At 47.8% G+C, this 19,282-nt stretch overlaps 3 protein-coding genes across 4 annotated transcripts; 1 reads left to right on the top strand and 2 right to left on the bottom strand.

Moving 5' to 3' along the window:
* Window positions 1–1,299: 1,299 nt before the first annotated feature.
* On the top strand, window positions 1,300–9,088 carry zbtb42 (zinc finger and BTB domain containing 42). Of its 2 annotated transcripts, none has more exons than XM_040198911.2 (2): window positions 1,300–2,112; window positions 3,543–9,088. In XM_040198911.2, exon 2 carries the CDS (start codon window positions 3,557–3,559, stop codon window positions 5,153–5,155), a length of 1,599 nt encoding a protein of 532 aa, XP_040054845.2. In that variant the 5' UTR covers window positions 1,300–2,112; window positions 3,543–3,556; the 3' UTR covers window positions 5,156–9,088. The 2 variants fall into 2 exon arrangements, with proteins under 2 accessions (XP_040054845.2, XP_040054846.2); XM_040198912.2 differs by lacking the exon at window positions 1,300–2,112 and adding an exon at window positions 2,214–3,288.
* Window positions 9,089–12,743: 3,655 nt separating this feature from the next.
* siva1 (SIVA1, apoptosis-inducing factor) lies at window positions 12,744–15,092 on the bottom strand. The gene is made up of 4 exons (XM_040199001.2): window positions 14,596–15,092; window positions 14,148–14,321; window positions 13,362–13,515; window positions 12,744–12,960 (listed from the first exon to the last, which is right to left on the bottom strand). The coding sequence occupies exons 1-4, from the start codon at window positions 14,714–14,716 to the stop codon at window positions 12,912–12,914; spliced, it is 498 nt and encodes a 165-aa protein (XP_040054935.2). The 5' UTR covers window positions 14,717–15,092; the 3' UTR covers window positions 12,744–12,911.
* A 106-nt stretch (window positions 15,093–15,198) lies between these two features.
* Window positions 15,199–19,165, bottom strand: adss1 (adenylosuccinate synthase 1). The gene is made up of 13 exons (XM_040198937.2): window positions 18,848–19,165; window positions 17,933–18,035; window positions 17,789–17,851; window positions 17,653–17,703; window positions 17,461–17,527; window positions 17,244–17,351; window positions 17,087–17,168; window positions 16,866–16,992; window positions 16,620–16,774; window positions 15,949–16,073; window positions 15,711–15,808; window positions 15,465–15,614; window positions 15,199–15,356 (listed from the first exon to the last, which is right to left on the bottom strand). The coding sequence occupies exons 1-13, from the start codon at window positions 19,034–19,036 to the stop codon at window positions 15,304–15,306; spliced, it is 1,371 nt and encodes a 456-aa protein (XP_040054871.1). The 5' UTR covers window positions 19,037–19,165; the 3' UTR covers window positions 15,199–15,303.
* Between the last annotated feature and the right edge of the window lie 117 nt (window positions 19,166–19,282).

Below are 19,282 nucleotides of genomic sequence, written 5' to 3'. Positions count from 1 at the left end.
AGTCAACTTTGTTTATGAAGCCCAACATATTTCCAATCTGCACAAGATGTGCCATCTTTATACCCTACATTTAGATAATTGTATGTATTTCAAATAAAACATTTTGAAAATCTGTCAAAATGTGTTACTTTGGCTAAAGTCTGTTGCAGTGTGCAAAATCTGTATATTTATCCAAAAAGCCTATAAAGTACAAAATATATATGTACCAGTGTATAGTTGTATGACTTAGCTAATAATAATAATAATGGGTGAGTTGTGTGTGTGTCCTCACACAGACATCTAAAGCACAACTCAAGCCCCCCCCCCCGGTGAGACTTTGGTCCAGTGGGGAGTGGATGTGGTTGAACTGCGGCTGGATGGCTGGCTGGTTGGCCGGTCAGGCTACACTGGAATGTGGGGGTCTTTTGTTTGTCTGAGAGAGGAGTGGGTCAGGGGGAGAATGCCATTGATGGTTGCAGAGAGGAAGAATGAACCTCCAGGAAGTGTTCCCTCTCTCTCTCTCTCTCTCCCCCCTTCCCCCCCCCCCCCCCACTCTCCCACTCTCATTCTCTCTCCCTCCTCTGTCTCGCTGTCTCTATCTTTTTTTTCTGTGTGTGAGAACCTTCGCCGTGCCGAGCTTCTCCCTCTGAGGCCACGGTCCCCGAGCACAACCACTGCTTTGTCTTCCCTTGTGAACACACACCCCTCCTCTACTGGGTGCCTTGGTTTGCCAGGGAAACACGGGGCCACGGCTCCTATTCTTATCCACATCGCTGCTCCTGCAAGGATGCCGTCTGTGTGTGTGTGTGTGTGTGTGTGTGTGTGTGTGTGTGGGTGTAAGTGCTGAATGGCAGATTGTTTTCCGTGCTGCACACTCATCTGATGCTTCAGTCGGAAGCAGACTTCTCTCTCGCTGGTGTTTTGTCAAAACTAAGAAGTTATTCATCATTCAGTTGGGTTTTTTTTCTTCTTTTTTAGAGCAAATAAAGAGTTTTCACTTGAGAGAGAGCGAGATAGTGTCTCCGTTTACCGTCATCTGGACATGACCAGAGTGCAGATACCCCACCCTCCGCAACTGTAACAGCCGAACTAAAAATGGAATAAAGCGGTGAGTGGATAAGAATCTAGCCGGTGCCCCCCCCCCACCCCCCGACCAGTAGCTGCCGCCTCCCGTCACATTGCTCATCCCCTGTGCGTCAGTAGGCCGTGCGGAGCTGCAAATGGCCCTTTCAAAACACACGGCAGCTGGAACGCAGGGCAAAGGTGACCGAAGCAGTTGGGGGAGCACAGCAAGGGGCAGGAGGAGGGGGGCTGGGAGGTTGGGAGGGGGGGGGGGGGGCATGAGATGAGCAGCTGCAACCTCGGGCCCCCGTGCCACTATCGCTCGAGCTTTAACAATTAAAGGACAGAATCTGGAGACTGTTTTTTCACTCGAGACGGAATGTGTTACTTTTATTTCCAAACGCGTCGCACATAAATCCTGGCGTGGAACCTGTCGTCAGACAACCCGAAGCTTAGGCCGGTGGCGTGATCTCAGGAAACAAAGGCACCGGGTGATGTGGTGCCAGGGAATTCCACGGCCCGGGATTAGAGAGAATAGCTCTTAAAAAAGTTACCAATAGTCCACCGACCCCCCAAATTAACGAAGCATGACTCTCTGTGCGTCCGTTTGATTTAGCAGATCTCTTTCCTTTCATCCACAGCAGCATTTTCAGCTTGCAAATTTATATTCTGGATTCACACGTGCCTTATTTATGTATTCATATGAATATGTTTTATTAGTTTTCCAGAATATATGTACAGCACGCGGATTCGCCACACTGGGACAGGTGTTTAAATAAAACCAGCCAAGTGACCCCCCCCCCCCCCTCGGTGTACTCTGCTACTTGCTGCCGCTGTGTGAATTCACGGAGTAGTACAGAACTTATTGTGGCCGCGCGGTATCGCGAGACTTGGGCCATTATCAACCTGCCCTGACACACAGCAGCGCGGAGAGCAGCCTGGCGCGCCGGGGTCGGACCGGAGCTCAAGAAACGACGAGGGGGGAGAAGCGAACATCTGGCCGCAACATCATGAGAGGGCGCCGCGGCTTCTAGGGGAAAGAACACGACGCAGCGGCCCCGGGAAATACATGTAAGTGCGGTGTTTTGTGCCTCGTGACGGAGGGGGAATAAAAAGCCAAAGTTAAAGAGTGTGTGTGTCCCGTCTCCCCCCCCCCCCCCCCCACCACCCTCATCTCCACCTCCTCCTCCTCCTCTCGCCGCTTCGCTCGGCGCAGTTGAGTTCCTCCGCTGTTTAAAAGGCTCCTAGCAATGCGTTTCCCGACGCGGACATGGAGCTCGGTTCACTGCGCCCGTCGCTCCCTCGTCTCCGCTGCACTTTTCGTTCTCTTATTAAAATAGAAGTCGCGCGCGCGCGCGGAACGATTCCTCGTTTTCCTCGCGCACGTTCGTCCCGGCGGCATCGAACTTTAATATTCCAATTCGGTGGAGTTTTTTTTTTTCTTTCTTTTTTTTTTCTCGCACAATCTGTCTTCTGTGTTGGATTAACCCCTTTTTCTTTTCTTTTTTTAAAAACAAATATTCCACAGTTTTCTGGTGAGTGCGTGCACGCGTATTGATTAACCGCCGCGGCTCTTTCTTTTGGTGATGAATTACCCGATAAATAAATAGAAAGTTCGAAATGAAATCCTCTTTGACACGTAATAATCCACTCTTTTCATTGCATTATTTGGCGTTTTTTGTTTGTTTGTGGGTGTAGTTTGGCCTGCGTCACCCAGAGTTAACATATGGCGTAAAAGGGGAGCACAGCTGGAGGTAACGTTTCCATTGCGGTGATGTCAGAGCAGCTGACTCCACAGCTTGGAGTGTAATTAGCAAACAGAGCACCGGTTTACTCGCTCTGCACAGCTCTTATTTCATTTTTGCTTCTCCTTCACGTTATAGCCTCGTTTCCCCCGGCGGACGAGCCGCTGCCATTCGTTGGTCCTCGCGTGTTACCGTGAACGCCGCTGGGTTGTTTTTTTAATTATTTTTTTTTAGCGTGCGATTGGAAACGCGCCGGTGCGCCGCTTTTCTTCCGCAAATTTGAGGAAGTTCGGGAAGTATAGGCTGTCTACGAGGACCCTCAACCCCCCCCCCCAGAAGCCCCCAAAACCCCCCAAAACAAAAGAATCCTCGGGTGAAATCTGGAGAGCGGTGTCGGTGATACCTGGTCGTGGGCGCAGCGGCGCGCGTCCTGCACCACTGGAAAGAATGTCGGATTTCTCTTCTCAAGTTGCACAAAGTTATTGATGTGTAGACCTTTCAGGTAACTTCTGTCTTTCGCAATAAAAGTTTATTTTATCATTTTTTTTTATTTTTATTTTTTAAATAATTTAGTGGACTTGTATTTTAAAACACGTTTGCATGTTCGATCACACTTTTTGAATTAATGTGGCTGAACTTCTTCCTCCCACTTTCTCTGCTTTTGGCCGCATCGTGTCCAATAGGCGACTTGCAGCTGAGCACTTCTGTTCGCTTCATCCAGTATCCTGTTTTTCCTGTTTCTTTCCCCCCCGTCAGGTTATGAAGGAAGAATGGAGTTCCCAGAACATAGCCGCCAGTTGCTGCAGTGTCTGAGTCAGCAGCGTCACCAAGGTTTCCTCTGTGACTGCACTGTTCTCGTCGGGGAGACTAAATTCAAAGCGCACAGGGCCGTGCTGGCCTCCTGCAGCATGTACTTCCATCTCTTCTACAGGGACCAGCTGGACAAAAGGGACGTTGTGCATCTCAACAGTGACATTGTGACAGCCCCGGCTTTCAGCCTGCTCCTTGAATTTATGTATGAGGGGAAGTTGGAATTCGGCTCTCTGCCGGTGGAGGATGTCCTGGCCGCGGCCAGTTACCTCCACATGTATGATATAGTGAAAGTGTGCAAAGGAAAGCTCAAAGACAAAGAACTCTCGTCTCCGGATGAAAAGACGGGCGAGGGTTTTGCACTCGGCTGTCTGGACAGGGAAACTTCCTCCGCAGGCAAGCTGCACAGTAAGCAGCTCGTCCGGCGACAGGCGCAGGCAGCGTCTCAGGGGCTTTACAGGGCCCCCGCCCCGCCGGAGGAGTTTGACATGGACAACAGCGAAGTCAGGCGGCCTGTCACAGACTGTGATCGGTCCGCGCGCAGCGGGCAGAAGGCAAACGGTCACTCTGGCAGGTCCCCGGACCTTGTAGGTGTCAATTATTTGTCAGCAGAGGCCGAGCCCTGTGTCCAAACAGCTGGAAAAACAAAAGCCGATGTCAGTAGTTCCACCGTATCGCTGTCCCAGAGGTCCCGGGCTTCAGATGACATGGACTGCGCGCTGGATTTGTCTTTCAAGCCTCTGTCTAGCGGAGATCCCTTACACCCCTCCTACGTCTCGGGACAGCTGGCCCTCGACAGCCAGCAGCAGGGCACTGAGCCACTTGTTAAAGACGAACACGACTTGCTGTCAGAGCAGGAGGACAGTGAGCCGATGAGCCCTGAGAGCCAGCGCTTTGGGAATAGTGCCAGGAGCTCAGTGGTGACAGGGTTCGCTGCCCTCTTCCCAGGCAACAACGGCTCCACAGCCGCCCTGCTCTCCCAGGAGGAGGACCTGATGGACGAGGAGGGGGAGGCCTGCAGAGGGAGGGAGGGCGCCCCGGGCCGGGAGGCGGAGGAGAGGAGGGGCAGGCTGCTGGGGGACAGCGAGGAGGAGGAGGAGGACGACCTGGCCTCCTCCGACATCTCCACCTCCAGCGGGGTGCTCCTGCCGCCGGGGCAACAGGTGTGCGTGTGCCCGCTCTGCAGCAAGGTCTTCCCCAGCCCCCACGTGCTGCAGCTGCACCTCAGCGCCCACTTCCGCGAGAAGGACGGCGCTCGCTCCAAGTTGTCCCCCGACGGCTCGGTCCCCACGTGCATGCAGTGCAACAAGACCTTCTCCTGCATGTACACGCTCAAGCGCCACGAGCGCACGCACTCCGGGGAGAAGCCCTACACCTGCGGCCAGTGCGGGAAGAGCTTCCAGTACTCCCATAACTTGAGTCGGCACGCCGTGGTTCACACGCGCGAGAAGCCGCACGCCTGCAAGTGGTGCGAGCGGCGCTTCACCCAGTCCGGGGACCTCTACCGCCACATCAGGAAGTTTCACTGTGGCCTTGTGAAGACCCTCGCCATTGGATAAAGCGCCTGGCGCCAGTGCCGGGACTTTTCATTCATTCGCCGAGTACTACTGCTGAACACTTTCCACATTAGCGTACAGATGATGCTGGCAGTTTTTTTTTGTTGTTTGTTTTGGAGACGCATCTCTTTGGATTCTAACCCCCACGGGGCATTTGTCAAATTCAAAGTTGTAGCTACGGTAAAACTGGAGCTGTTCTCTGTGCTGGACGGTGTCACCGGGCCTTTGTGGTGATCACAGGCGGATAGATATGGGTGCTGTGAAACCCCCCCCACCCCGAGACGGATCTGTGTCAACGAAGGTGAACAAATCGGATGATGCAATTGCTTGTTTCTGTCTTGTTTGTGTCACTTTATTTGATGAGTGTGTTTGCTGGAAGAAAAAAAAAAGCATCCCAATGTTCATACCTTTAGGCAAACGGGCGCTAGCTAATGCTAACATATGTTGATAAGATCGTAAGATGTGAGATTTTTATTTGTGCACATGGGAGATCCGAACCGTCCGTAAGTAGCAATATATGATTTTTAACTCCCGCATTATAATAATAATAATAATAATAATAATTTATTTTTGGGGGTATTTGTCTAGTCCTTAACAAGTAAACTATCATAAGGCAGCAAAACTAATGAAGTTTGACTACTGGAAGTACAGCTATTTTTCTTTCATGGAAGTATCATTTTTGTTTGGTTGAAATGAAGTTTGGTGCAGATTTATGTTCATAACGAGAGGCGAGCCGACGTCACATCACCAGAGCTCCTTTTTTCCGCCTGGGGGTCGACTTACCAGTGAACACATATCGACGGAAAGGCCTTCTAATTTGCTATTTGAAAAGAAGTAACGTGATCACAGGAGGGCCGGAGGGTAGTCAAAAAGATAATGTCTGTAACACTGGTGCCTACTGAAATTCTTAACACTTCACCCGGTGTACTTACTTTAACAGGAATGAGATCTCACAGCGCCTCCTTGTACGAATGACTGAGTTTTCAGGCCTTTTTGAAAGACTCTGGATTAAACGCCACATACCAGGGGGTGACAACGGCGATCCCCTGATCTGGAATCCGAGAGTGTCCTTGATTTGAATAACTTACAAGAATGCAATTAAAGTACGTACATCAAGGTCTCGTCAGTTGAATGTGTATTTAGTCGTCCGGGTTAACGGCGAATGCTCGGCGGTGAGTTCCATTGTTGTTTCCTGGTATGGCGCGAAGGGTGCGCTGACGTGGTGCCGAGGGGGCACCCTCAGCAGGGAGGGGGAGGGACAGGTGGATATTATTTGGTGGTCACCAAAGCTGGTGCTCCACGTGCCATTCAGCTGGATCTCTTTCTTTGAATTAACCTCGTTACATCACCATATCTTCTTACTGTGTGTGTGTTACTACTGATGAAGCTGGAGTCAGTCCTGAGTGTCTGCCTGTTCACATAGATGCTGTCTGGATTGTTAGCACAGGGCGTGGCACTAAAAGTTCATTATATACTTGTCTAATCTGTCCTGAGAAGACTTGAGCAGAATTTATTTATTAGTTTGACCTGGTTCAGGATTTACTGTAGGTGTACTACTTATTTCTGTAAGCTTGGAAGACGTTTTGTCTCGCCTAGCGATCTTGGTACTCATTATCTGGTATTGGGGCTGTCTGTTCATTTTTCTCTGTGCAAATCGAGTTACTGTAATTGTATTTTAATATGAAGTGTAGAAATCTCTGCAGAGCCTTCGAGGTTTGTCACACGGAACATGGAGAAGCACTTGTTTTTAGCATGCGTATAGTTTCAACACTATTGTCTAGGCTGCTATTTCTTACTATGTGTATATTTATTGTAAATATATATTCTATTTATCAAACCTGTTTTTGTTGTTGCGCGTAAGGCCGAGCGAGCCGGGCGTCCTCTTAAGGCTGCAGTCTCTTAAAGTGTCACGTCTTCCCCCCCCGGGGGGAGGGGTTTGGTTCCGTCTCCGTAACCCGGACTCAATCGGACTCGTCGATCCCGCTCGCACTGCTGTTCTTCCCCGGGAAACATTTGTTCACAAAGCACCGCCGCACTCACTAATAGGGCATTGGCTAGTGGCTACCGATAGAAGGGAGACAAAACCGGCATTGTCCCCCCCCCCCCCCCCCCCCACTCCCCCTGCACACACACCACCCATGATCCCAGGTAGTCCTCAAGGGATCATTGTGAATGTCTCCGCTAGCTGCGGGGCGGAGAAAGGCTCCCTTTACACGTTCCCTGTCTTGAATGGAACCGTTGGAATGTGAGAAATGTATTTTAGCGAAGGGAGACCAAGCACACCGTAAACAGGTGAATCGTTTGGAGGCGTGTGGCCCCCCCCCCCAAGATGCAGTAGATCAACTCTCCATTGTTCCTCCTACGTGGAGTAGATTCCACAGTGGTTTGATTGGACTTCCAACCGGCGCATTAACAGAATGATCAGATCAGATGCTAGAGGAACTGTCGGTGGCTGTGAGGGTCAAAGGTCAAATGTAGGTGCTACAGATCCATTTCAGGTTGGCGCTATTTCTTTTTTTTTTTTTTTTTTTTTGTGAAAAAAGAAGTGAGCTCCCAGGTGATTCCTCAGCGTTCGCAGCGGGTCGACGGCGTTGCGACGGCGTTGCGACTGAAGCTCGAGTCGCGTACGAGCCGAAAGCGTTTCTGAAACACTAATTGCCGCGAACTGTTTTCATCCGTCTCCCTGACCTGAAGTCAGCACTGGGGCTCGAATGAATGAGGCTTGTGTGTCATTTTACAAGAAATGGGATTTGCCCCCCCCCCCCCCCCCCCCCCACCCTCACCCCATAAACAGCACGCCCTGAGAGTTTAATCCCGTAGAACAATTTCACACACGCCGCTTGTTGCTTCGTGTTCATAACGTTTATTTCAATCGGAACACACAGGAACGTAGATTTTTGTCACTGTTTTTAAGGTACGTCCCTTATGTGGTGCAGATTAAACCGCTGGATTCTCTAATGTACATGTGTACAGAGGTAGAAGAAAAACTAACTATGTGAAGATTTGTTTTTGTTTTCTTTTTATTGTTTGCAGTCTTTATTTATACCTCCAGAAGGATCACCAAACGTGCCTTGTAGACCCACGAATAGGTGTTGCATCTGGAGAAGGCCGTGTTCTGTACCGTCGGCGTTTGCCCACGTGACAGCGAGCGTAGTGATTCACCACAAAATAAACCTTTTTTTTTTTTTTTTTTCTTGCTTTGCGAGAAAGTTCGTTTGAGATTACTTTGATCATTTCTGTTCATGTGAATATCTGTTTCTGACGTGTTTAACTGAAGACAAGCCTTTTTTTTTTTTGTGATTTGGTTTTTAGTTGCCAATACGACTGGGAATTAACAGTTTATTGCTTTAGTAAATGTCACTGAATTTCTGATTGTTGACTACTATGGAAGCAGCGCTACTCTTGATCGAAGGCTCCGTTTACCGAACTCATGAATGATCCTTAAGTCTAAAAAAACAAAACCACAAAAAAACGATACTGGAATTTTGTCCACTGCAGGTTACAACTGTGAAATTGTGTATAATCATGAGAAATATTTATTATTGCATTTGCTTCTTGTGCAGCATTTGACTGTCTCAGTTTTAATTTGGTTAAAAAAAAAAAAAAAAGAAAGCTTCTAAATGTTGGACGAAAAATCTTTTTAATAGAATTTGTAGAAGTGCCATTAGAATTTAATATAATTTTTTTAATAATAAAGGTATATTTTATAGTAATGAATTGCTTCAGTGTTAGTGGTGTAGAGATTTAGAGGACAATCTTTATGCAGAATTGACATTGCTTAGATATTGAGGCAATTCACTTTAGATTTCTAACTGTCTGTGCATTTTCTTTGTTTGCGCTTTTGGGGTGTGCTTGTGTGCGTGTGCTGTGGAAATGTGACAATCTTGATTTAGGTCTTTCTTAAGATTATGCATAGAATTAAATGGAACAACTTTCTCTCTTTGTGTGGACTTCATTCATTTACTACACTTTACTTTCTTTTTCTTTTTTTCTGGAGAAAACAAAGGTTAACGTATAAACTCCGACAACAAAAGAACCTTGTGGAAGCGTCCTGGTCCGACACGCAGCGGCAACAATCCGCCAGATAGCAATTGTGTGGGCAGCACTGCAATGTGTACAGAGACAACAGAAAGTGATAATACTGCCGGGTCCTACAGGCCTTCCCCTCTGCAACCATAAACTCAGCCCAAGGACAGAGCAATTTCAAGATGGGCTCCCATTGTCCCCTACCTGTTGCCAATACTCTCCAGAAGAGATAACCCGTGGATAACGAATCCAGATGCCGGTGTGCTGTGATTATTACAGACACCTGATTGTATTTGCTACACACAGACACACCTTTGTTTGTAAGTAAACACAAACTTCACGCCAATTCACCGGACAATTACAATGGAGAGAACATTTAACCATGAAAGAAATCCAGCTGCTCCGCTACGTGATCCCAATGGAGATGTGCTCTGGTTCCCACCGCCGCCCCCCCCCCGTTCTGGGAACGCCGCCCCCCAACCCCTCCACAGACCCCAAAAGCGCGGCCCCTCATCCCTCCGCTCCATTGTGTGCGTGGGTAGTAGCTCAGCCCGAGCTATTGTCTGGCCCGGCTCCCCGGCACGTACTTTATGCACAAACAGACGACACAGCGGCGCTGGCCAGGCAGCTCCGACATAAAGAAAACAATGTCCTCCCAAGATCATTCATAAACACCCCGAGCAGCCCACAGCCAGCCAGCAGTAAATAAGGGCCCTCTGCGCCGCCGCCGCGCACTGTAAACAGCCACAGCAGCAGGCCTCAGAGGGCTCGCTGGCACCAACATCTCACATCTGCCCGACGGGATCCAGGGCTTAGACTGTGTGCGGGGTGTGTGTGTGTGTGCATGCTTTTCTTGTGGATCCAAAACCTTCACGTGGAAAGTAGGGGCCATGTGACAGAGCTTAGCTGCAGGGCGACGAGCCGCGATATGTGCAATGTAACGCTATGGTGTAATAAAACATTCCTCTCAGAGGCTCAAAGCCCGGCTCATTTGGTTCTGAGAGGCCGTGTGTGCGTGTGTGTGTGTGTGTGTGCGTAGAGGTACTTGAGAGAAGTTGAGAGGAAAGTTGTAAGTGTCCACCACCAAGGCCAGCGGTGGGAGCCCTTGACCTCTGAGGGGACGGACTGCCAGGGACAGCTGGTGGGGCCTGTTTTTATTTATTTATTTCTTAACAAAAGACAGGTGGTCACACTTGGAAAGGGCACACAAACACAGTCACACATGCACTTGTGTACAGACAAGGCACGCGCGCGCACACACACACGCGTACGTGGGTAGTTTTCTTTTTCTCTCTCTGTAGGAACACATGCATATGGTTAACATCCACTTAATTTTAGAGGAGCGATTCTTTTGACTTTCAGAATAATAATTGAATTCCTAATTAACAACAAGAGCCTGGTGTAATACGGGACCATTATTGCCCACTTTTAGGGCTTCATCCACATTTGAAAGTAGCATTAATGCATTTAACCACTATCTTAAGCCGCCATCTGAACTGTTTATATACCACACATCGACTGCTACAAGTACATAAATACATATCAACCAGTGCTCGCACACTGGGTTCGCCTTTTTTGGAGTGGCTCGCCCCTGACGGTGCCAAGACACTGTGTCCTTGGTCCACTGTACAGCTGTCACTTACTCACACTGGCTGACGCATATTTATAGCATCAGCATCACCGGTGGCCGACGCTCAGACCACAGCTGGTCCCCACGAGGATGGGTGGAAGACAAAGCCACGTGCTCCCGCTGGCCCACTGCAGTTGGTGCCGTCTGGAGCGCCGTGGGTGATTACGTGGGCCCCCTTCTCCTCGCACACATGCACCGGGGAGGAGAAAAGGGGGAGGGGGGGGGAGGCCCACTGTGAGCTTTTTTTTTCTTTCTTCTTTCTTCTTCTCTGAATGTCACGGATGGGGATGTGCTGGAAACCTTGGCAGCTGCACTCGAAGGTACATAAACACATGATTACGGAGTTCACAGCGGGGGCGATGGGGACTACACATCAGCGTCTCGTAGGGGTTAAAAATACATTTGGTAGATGTTTGGGACAGACGGACGAGTGGTGCCATAACAACTGGGACTTACTCGTCATCTTTCAGAGGTGCAAAACTCCGCCGGCATGCATAACGTGACTCCCCGTTGTGAGTCTTTTACTTTGCATCAATAAACGGAATATATTTGTGAATTGTTCCCGTGCGCATTTGTGAATTTTCTGTTTGCATTTGCAATTATTGAGACTGATCTGACCTCATATCAGAGGGATACTCGCTCCGATAGTAGAGGTTACTACGAGTATTTTGTATTTTGTAACGTAGTAAAAGTGTTAAAATGAACTTACGATCATCAACGATACATTTACAGGGAGTTTAAAAGTGCTCGTCTTCGCTCAACCTCATTAGGGAATTTATTACGCCGCACGGTCTTTCGATAATTCAGTCACGAGCGATTTAAACAAACTTTGAATAAGCTGCACTTTGTTGGAGAAGTCGAGGTTTACTTGTTGATTGGACATTTTAGGGAGCAGGAAATCAGGAAAGGATGTTACTCATTTAATTTAGCAAATTTAATAACGGTCTCACATTGAATCGTTCATTTAAAGCTTTACAGTTATGGACACAGGTTGATTAACAAGAGTCGGGGGTCGGTTAATCTTCAACACGAGCAACGGAAGAAAAAAAAAAACATGCAGATTAAAAAAAAAAGGCTTGAGTGTTTTCGGTTCGCCTCAGAGTTCCTTAAAGTCTTATCATGAAAATGTGCAGACAACTTGACGCCTTTTGTCTGCCAGCAGCTGTCCGTTCATTCAGCCAGAAACCAAGCGGTGCCCCCGAACACCAACTGCAGAGCTCCACAAAGGCCGCAGCCACAACTGGCCTGCTGAGCGGGGGGACGTGACGCATCGGCTCCGAGCAACGCACTCGTCCAAGTGAATGTCTGACACCACCTGACGTGATCGAGTTCTATTTTTAAAGAAAGGTGCCGGTTCAGGACTTCTGCCACAAAGAACAATTACTCGGGTGTGTAATACGCGACCCTGAAAATGGGAGTCGCCGTCAGGAGAAAGTGATGACTGCCCCTCAAGGTCGTGTCCAGGAAGGATAATTGTACCCAAACAGTCTGCTGCGAAGCTCTGGTTCCGTTCAACCTCTGGGTCTTGTTTTTAAATATATTTGATAGCGGAGCCTCAAGGTCGGTCCAGACGGGGCTGGTTTGTAATTCCGTTGTCACTGCAGAGACTAAACTTCATCTTCATCAACAGAAAGAGTGCTTCTCGATCCCACAGATGAAGGAGTTCGTCCAGTGAGGAAGCGGGGGTGTGTGTGTGTGTGTGTGTGTGTGCGCGCGGAAGGGAAGGAGTCCCTCAGCAGTCCTTGAGGTGTGCTGCCACCTGCTGATGTATCTACAACAAGACCGTTGGATAACCTTTTAGCTAATTGGCTGACTTTTGTTCAGACATCCATTTTGGTTGTTGCATTATTCAAGAGCCAGTTATTAATTTATTCAGCCCCTTTAATCAAAATCATTACTGCAACTGCATTAAAGATGCACTGAAGACACAATGAATTTGTATTCAAAAGTGGTACATTTTATTTAAGACTTTCAATACATACAAATATATACACAGAAAAAAATAAAAGAAAATCACAGGTATAAAATGCAGTCTGAGGAATATCATGAGAGGCAACTTTATATGTTCAAGCATGAAGTCCGGAGACCTCAGCCAGTCTTCCTCTACGTCGCGCAACTGCAGCACTGCACTTCATCATATTGGCCGCTGTAACTGAAACACAAAAATCTGTTAAATCGCAGTGGTAAAAATTTGTCAAAAAATTTATTTTCACCGCTTTACACACTTGGCGGTCCAGTTGCAGCCTTTTTTTATTCATTAAAAGGCGTAAGCAGAACCCAGATGTTGAACACTCCCAACTCTGAATATGGAAAGACCGTAACTACAGGATCCTACTCCAATAACACGTGACTAAATGCAGTGTTTACCAGATTGCTACGTGGCGAAAATAGCTCTGGCAGAGGACCACCAAAAAAAACGTTTTAAGCATAAAATCTGCAAACTCAACATGTTTTTCCAAGTGTCACCATATTAACCTCAGTGTGAACATCCTGTTTAATAAGATCTTTGAAGCAGAGACAACGAAAAACAAATGATTAAGACAGTGGACTTACTCCAGGATGGTGCAGACCGAGCAGCAGAGGCCGGAGCAGCAGGAGCACTGCCGTGTGCAGGAGGGACAGGCGAGGCGCTCGCATTGGGAGCACGGCGTCCTGGAGCCGTGACTCTTCTGACACACGCAGCAGCACGCGAGAGCCACGGACGAACCTAGAAACACAAACATGCATACGTGCAGCACAATGGATGAGCCTTTAAAACAGAAAAAAAGCACTCCAAGTGTGTGACAACCCTGCCCTCTGCTGGTTAACAGCATGAAGTGAGTTAACCATGAGTACTTGAGGCAACAGAGTCAAACACTTTCTTGTCCATTCTTGGTCATATTTAGAAACTAAAAACCTCCCTCAGTGCACATTAATTATTAAACATCAAAAGTTTTTACCCCGGTAAAGGAGGGAAATGTGACCACATTTCGCATGTATTTGAGTGGACAATTAAAAAAAAGTGAATTATGCATATCTGAACAGTTAAAGTGCAATCGTTTTATCATGTTTACAAACATCCAAATCAAGTAATTTTAGTATTAAATCCCCTCCTCTTTCCTCCCCTAACGGTCTCTGTGCAGAATGGTGTTGGAATGGGTTAGAAACGGCTGTTTGTTTCCTATTCATGTCAAGCCTCACATTCGCCCCAGCTCATCCATGAACGTCATCGTTTTACTTTAGCGGCATGAAGTAAAACGTGCAGTGCAAGTCTTTCGGTGCTGTCCCAACAGATTTAGCGGCAAACCTCTGCGGAGCGCAGGCACCCTGCACCTGTCCGCGAGGCGAGGCGAGGCTCACCTTGCGCAGCGGCGCCTCTCGTCAGCCTCCCGTCGTGTCCAATCAGCGTCTGTCCTCGCAGCAGCAACTGGCTGCATGCAGGACTCTCTGCGGGACCACTGGGCCTCTGCTTTCCAGTCCAGATTTGGCCCATCACAGCCTTTGCGCCGCTGAAGAGCAGGTTCTTGGTCTTGGCTGTGAAACGGAAACTCTTAGTAAATAACAGGTGATTTACAGCCAAGAAGCGGATTTAAAGCCAGTAGAAATTGGTTCGGAGGCCAGCAGATGTTAAACGGTCATTAACAGTATTCACCAGTCGTTAAGTTACTTAATGTAACCGGTTACACGTCACGACTTTACAGGAACGCGAAGCAACGCACAATAAGTGACCAGCGCGACTGTTTTATAGTTGCGTCAACAAACCCAACGTGCGCAACGACCAAGCTAGCGACGGCTAACAAGGGCTTACCGTATATTTCTTGCCGATATTTGTTCCCAAACACGCCATAATTATTTAACTCTTGCTCTCCGACATGTATTTTGTATTGGGAGGAGAAGGTTTCCGGAAAAGGACAAGCTCGTTTTGGCATTTTCTCTGCAGATAACTCACGACGTGGTACTTCAGACTTCCACAGTTGTTTGTTGCGGGAAAACTGCGACGGAGAAGGCAGTGAACCAATCAGATACGTCCTTTATTGTCACGTGAAAGCTACAAGCCAATCCAACGACGATTCTTCTGTCACGTGATGTTTGGTTCTCTGTTAAACTTGATCAAGGCTGTGCTGCCTTCATGGGCTGCCTTAAAATTTGTATTTTATGGTTTCATCTCCGGAAATGAAAAACTGGTGGAGTATATGAGCATAGCATGACCTCACCCAAGGAAAGAAAGAAGATAAATAGAAGAGTAAGTTGTCATAATAATGATCAACAGTGTCCCAGCTGTGTCTGGTTTGACTGGTCTTTTGCAACAACTGATCTTGATTTCTTTATTAATAAACATTCATGCGGGTTTCATTGGTGATACATACTCTACAAGACTATTTGATTGTAACTAAACAAACATAGCTGACACTTCTCAAAGGTGACATAGATGTTTTTTTTATTGAGGTACAGCTAACAGGGATCAGATATGCCACATCCTCTGTGCTCCTATCAAGGAGAAGATACACGTTCCTCTTTAGAACATCTGGATCATGCACTCCCTGGACTTTCCAACACCAATCCACTTGACTGAAGGGGACAAAGAAACAGAGAAAGATTAGTAAAGTTTTACATAACAGTGCCACGAAAAAACAACAACTTTGGAGATGTAAATTTCTTATTTTGTGTCAAACATACTGGGAACTCCAATGTGGTTCTCGATGAAGTGGATGTAGTTTTGTGCCTTGGCTGGGAGGTCGTTCCACTTCCTGGCTGCAGAGGTGTCCGTCTTCCAACCAGGAAAGCTCTCGTACTCAACCTCCACTTTGTGCAAAACGTCCATGTTGGCTGTTGTTAAAGTAATACAAGAACACCAATCGTTAACAGAAAAACACGATGCGTTCATGGTGTTTATTCTACATATGATTTCTTCTTCTAAATTACCTGGGAAATGGGGAATTCTTTTTCCATTGACTTTGTAGGCGACCCCCACTTTTATTTCATCCATCACATCCAGAATGTCAAGTTTTGTCAAAGCGATGCTGTAACAAGTTACATGGAAACCAGTCAACGTGTGCTGCGAGTTACTATTGTAACGAGATTTTTATAAGATGTATTATGAATGAATGAATCATATAAAAGGGTCACCAAACACTTTGCTCAAAGCGCTCTGGTCACTAACCCGGTGAAGCCGTTAATCATGTGAGCGTATCTCAAGATGACGAGATCCAACCATCCGCAGCGCCGCTTCCTTCCTGTGGTCACGCCCACCTCGTGACCCCTCGTCTGCAGCAGCTCTCCCACTGCCTACGGTAAACAGGGGGGGGGGGGGGGGCTTTATTATTCATGAACCTAAATTGTGTTGTTAGGCATTTAATAATTCTACAGAAACCTCAAAATGTGCATTCACTATGCTGGTTACAAACACAGCGTAGTACAAAAAAAAAAAACATATGAGCTGGGCGGGGGATTAAGTTGACTTTTTTTAAGTATGTATTTTTAGCTCCCGTGACAGGTAACATGACCCCAGCACACAGTAAATATATCCTGAACCCAGACTCTGGCCTGAAATTTATCGCTGCGAACATGTGACTTGCATAAGAGTTTGAACACTAAATTTGACAGCTGCACTCAGCCAGGGGAACCCACCCCCACCACCACCCCCCCGACCCCCAAAAGCCCCGCTGCCTGCGTGTCAGCCACATGATCGCAGTCAAACGGCACACGTTCAGCTCAATACCAGTGGGTTGCATAACACGTCATGTGTCTATTTGTTCAGACGATGCAAAGGCCAAGAAAGCAAAGGACACGTGACGACGTCCGAGCTCTCTGAGACGCACAAACATCTCTTACATTGAGTTGTTCTGTGGGGAAGGCTCCGATTCCCACTCTGGTAGTGTAGGCCTTTGATACACCAAAAACATCGCCGATGTTCAGCGGTGGGATGCCAAGACCAGTGCATGCCCCGCCCACGGTGCAGTTTGATGACGTCACGAAAGGATATGTGCCTTTAGAGGGAAAATGTGTTGGGTTATGTCACTGACTCCCCCACAGATCCTCAAGAAAAACCCCAATGTGTATTAAACCACATGAAAATACCAAAGTCAATATCAAGCAGAGCAGCATTGGCCCCTTCCACCAAGATTTTCTTTGGGGATCCATGAAGAGCTTCGTACATGTAGTAGACGCCGTCTCTCACCATTGGCCGCAGTCTCTCAGAGTATTCCTGCATAAAACAGGAAGAGCATTTTATTTTTCAAATATATTGATGTTGGAATGACAACAATTCATTCACTTTTGCAAACCTAACCCAAGTTTACCTTGAGTTTTTTCAATTGGTCCTCAACGTCAACGGTCAAGGTTGGGTACATGGACTGATGCTGGCGGACGAGGTTCTTGAATCTGAAAGGAAAGTAAATTGTGAATCACGCCGCAAGCTGTTCATCGTAGTTTTATTCTTGGCGTTTGCCTCTGTACCTCATGGAGAAGTCCTTAAAGTCCGCCAGGAGGTCACACACACGGAGGCCGGTGCGAGACGCTTTGCTGGAGTATGCCGGTCCGATGCCCTTCTTGGTGGTTCCAATGCTGCAGCACAAGCCAAAGTAACGGATTTACAGTAATGTGTGAAATCGCATGTGTGAAATGACTGACAATAAATGTCAAATGTTGGCCGGTCCGTCCTGTGTGTCCTTACTTCTTTCCTTCTTGTGCTTGCCTTTCAGTCTCCTGCAAACCGTCGACAACCTGGTGGAAATCAAACACTGCGGAGAGACGGCAAACAAGGCCTCACGCCATTAAAACCGGATTCACTGACTGATGATTTACCCCCGACCGTACTTAATTGAATAAAGCAAAGCATTTTAATCGTCTCATATACTGTACATACCCAGGTGAGCTCTGTCTGATACAATCAATCTCTTCTCCCAGCCTTTCAGACCTGGTCAAAGAATAGAAACAACACGTGAGTTTCCTAAATCCCACTAACGCATTATGTATAATGGGCATCATTTGTCTTCAAATACCTTTCTTTTCATTTTTATCGCCCTCCTCAAACAGGCCAGGTAGATGTATGACCACCCCATTGCCTAGAAGAGCAGAGGAGGAGGAATATGTGAAACTGCACGAATACTCTTCACTCAATGCAGCTGAATATTTAAGCTCATTACCAATGAGGGAGGTGCTTTTGGAGTTGATGATTCCACTGGGCAGAAGGTGGAAGTCGTACTCCTTGCCGTCCACGACCACCGTGTGCCCTGCGTTGTTGCCCCCCTGTAAATCGAAGCACGGTGCCAGATTATGACGCGGTAGTAAACGCTGCCGTGTTTTTAGCGCGAAATGATCAAAAGCAGCCACGCGTCTCATTATATTTTTGTGAGACTTGGTGGGGGGGGGAAGAAGTCACCCTCTGCCCGATTCACTGAGCTTCTCCAGCACATGTTTCAGCAAGACTTGGCTGGTGCCGTTGGATCCACCACTCTGTCAAGCATCGCTAAGTCCTGGCCTTCTCACATATCAAGCCTCCCTGAGAATGTGACCTCTCTGCGCAGCCCGGCGGGTGGGGCTCTCCGGCCTCCGGGACACAGGGTGCCAGCGGAGAGCGGAGACAACACAGCAACTGTTGGCAGGTTTCAGTCGCTGGAGTGACCTCTGATATATGTCCTATGTGAGTGAATAGCAACTGACCTATATAGAGCTTTTTATTTTTAATGAATTAAATCAAAGTAGTTCAGATTCAATCTCTGTGTGATCATCTGAATGAGTGGGTCAGAACATTTGCCTGATCATAAACTGATTTGGAGTCTGTAAAATGATTTGATATTGTATTTTAATGGCCATTTAAGCCCGTCAGTGCAGCTTTGGAACCACAGCGCATTCTCAGCATGGTTAACTACACAAAAACAAGCTTTTCCCAGCTATAATTTACGACGTTCTCTGGAGTGTAGCCCAAATACAAGTCTCACCACCCGGAGTACCAGTTGCATTTTAACCGGCTGCACAGTTTGCGCCAGACTTTATTTTGGGGGGGAAAAAAAGGCATTTGGCAACAACAGTGGTCTGAAATCACGAACCCACACATTTACCTGACATCTGCAGACAACGTCGGCTTCGGTCGCCAACAGATCGACGACTTTCCCTTTGCCCTCGTCTCCCCACTGCGCACCGAGCACCACCGTCACTTTGTTCCCGGCGTCGTTGCGCGATCGCTTCTGTCCGGCGGCGGCGGGTTGACTCATGTTTTTGTGGTCTTTCGCGGACCAGCTGAGCGACATGTCGTCGGTGGCTTAAGCTCGCCGGTCTCAAGAAGACTCCGCGGTCTCCGGGAGCGGTGTTGCCATATCTGTAACTTCATAGCCGATGATGTCAGAGCCAGACGCGCAGCAGTGCGCAGGGGCAGCGCGTCTCCGGGGCCGGTACGAGCGACGAGGAAATGGCCTTTACGCAGCGCGCGCACGGATGAACGAGGACAGATCGAGCGCGTTAACGCCGGTTTTATTAATCTGTTCTATTCTATGATT

The sequence above is a fragment of the Gasterosteus aculeatus genome, chromosome 15, assembly GCF_964276395.1.
Source record: "Gasterosteus aculeatus chromosome 15, fGasAcu3.hap1.1, whole genome shotgun sequence".
Taxonomy (NCBI): Eukaryota; Metazoa; Chordata; class Actinopteri; order Perciformes; family Gasterosteidae; genus Gasterosteus; species Gasterosteus aculeatus.
This window is presented reverse-complemented; position numbering and strand designations above follow the sequence as displayed.

Bases quoted from the DNA above. Each gene is read 5' to 3' on its own strand.
- zbtb42 (XM_040198911.2), top strand. From the start codon at position 3,557: ATGGAGTTCCCAGAACATAGCCGCCAGTTGCTGCAGTGTCTGAGTCAG.
- siva1 (XM_040199001.2), bottom strand. From the start codon at position 14,716: ATGCCAAAACGAGCTTGTCCTTTTCCGGAAACCTTCTCCTCCCAATAC. The intron at 14,322-14,595 runs GTAAGCCCTTGT...TCCGTTTCACAG, and splicing joins ATATCGGCAAGAAATATACG to CCAAGACCAAGAACCTGCTC. The intron at 13,516-14,147 runs GTGAGCCTCGCC...TTGTGTTTCTAG, and splicing joins GAGAGGCGCCGCTGCGCAAG to GTTCGTCCGTGGCTCTCGCG.
- adss1 (XM_040198937.2), bottom strand. From the start codon at position 19,036: ATGTCGCTCAGCTGGTCCGCGAAAGACCACAAAAACATGAGTCAACCC. The intron at 18,036-18,847 runs GTAAATGTGTGG...TTCGATTTACAG, and splicing joins ACGTTGTCTGCAGATGTCAG to GGGGGCAACAACGCAGGGCA. The intron at 17,704-17,788 runs GTATTTGAAGAC...TTCTTTGACCAG, and splicing joins CGATAAAAATGAAAAGAAAG to GTCTGAAAGGCTGGGAGAAG.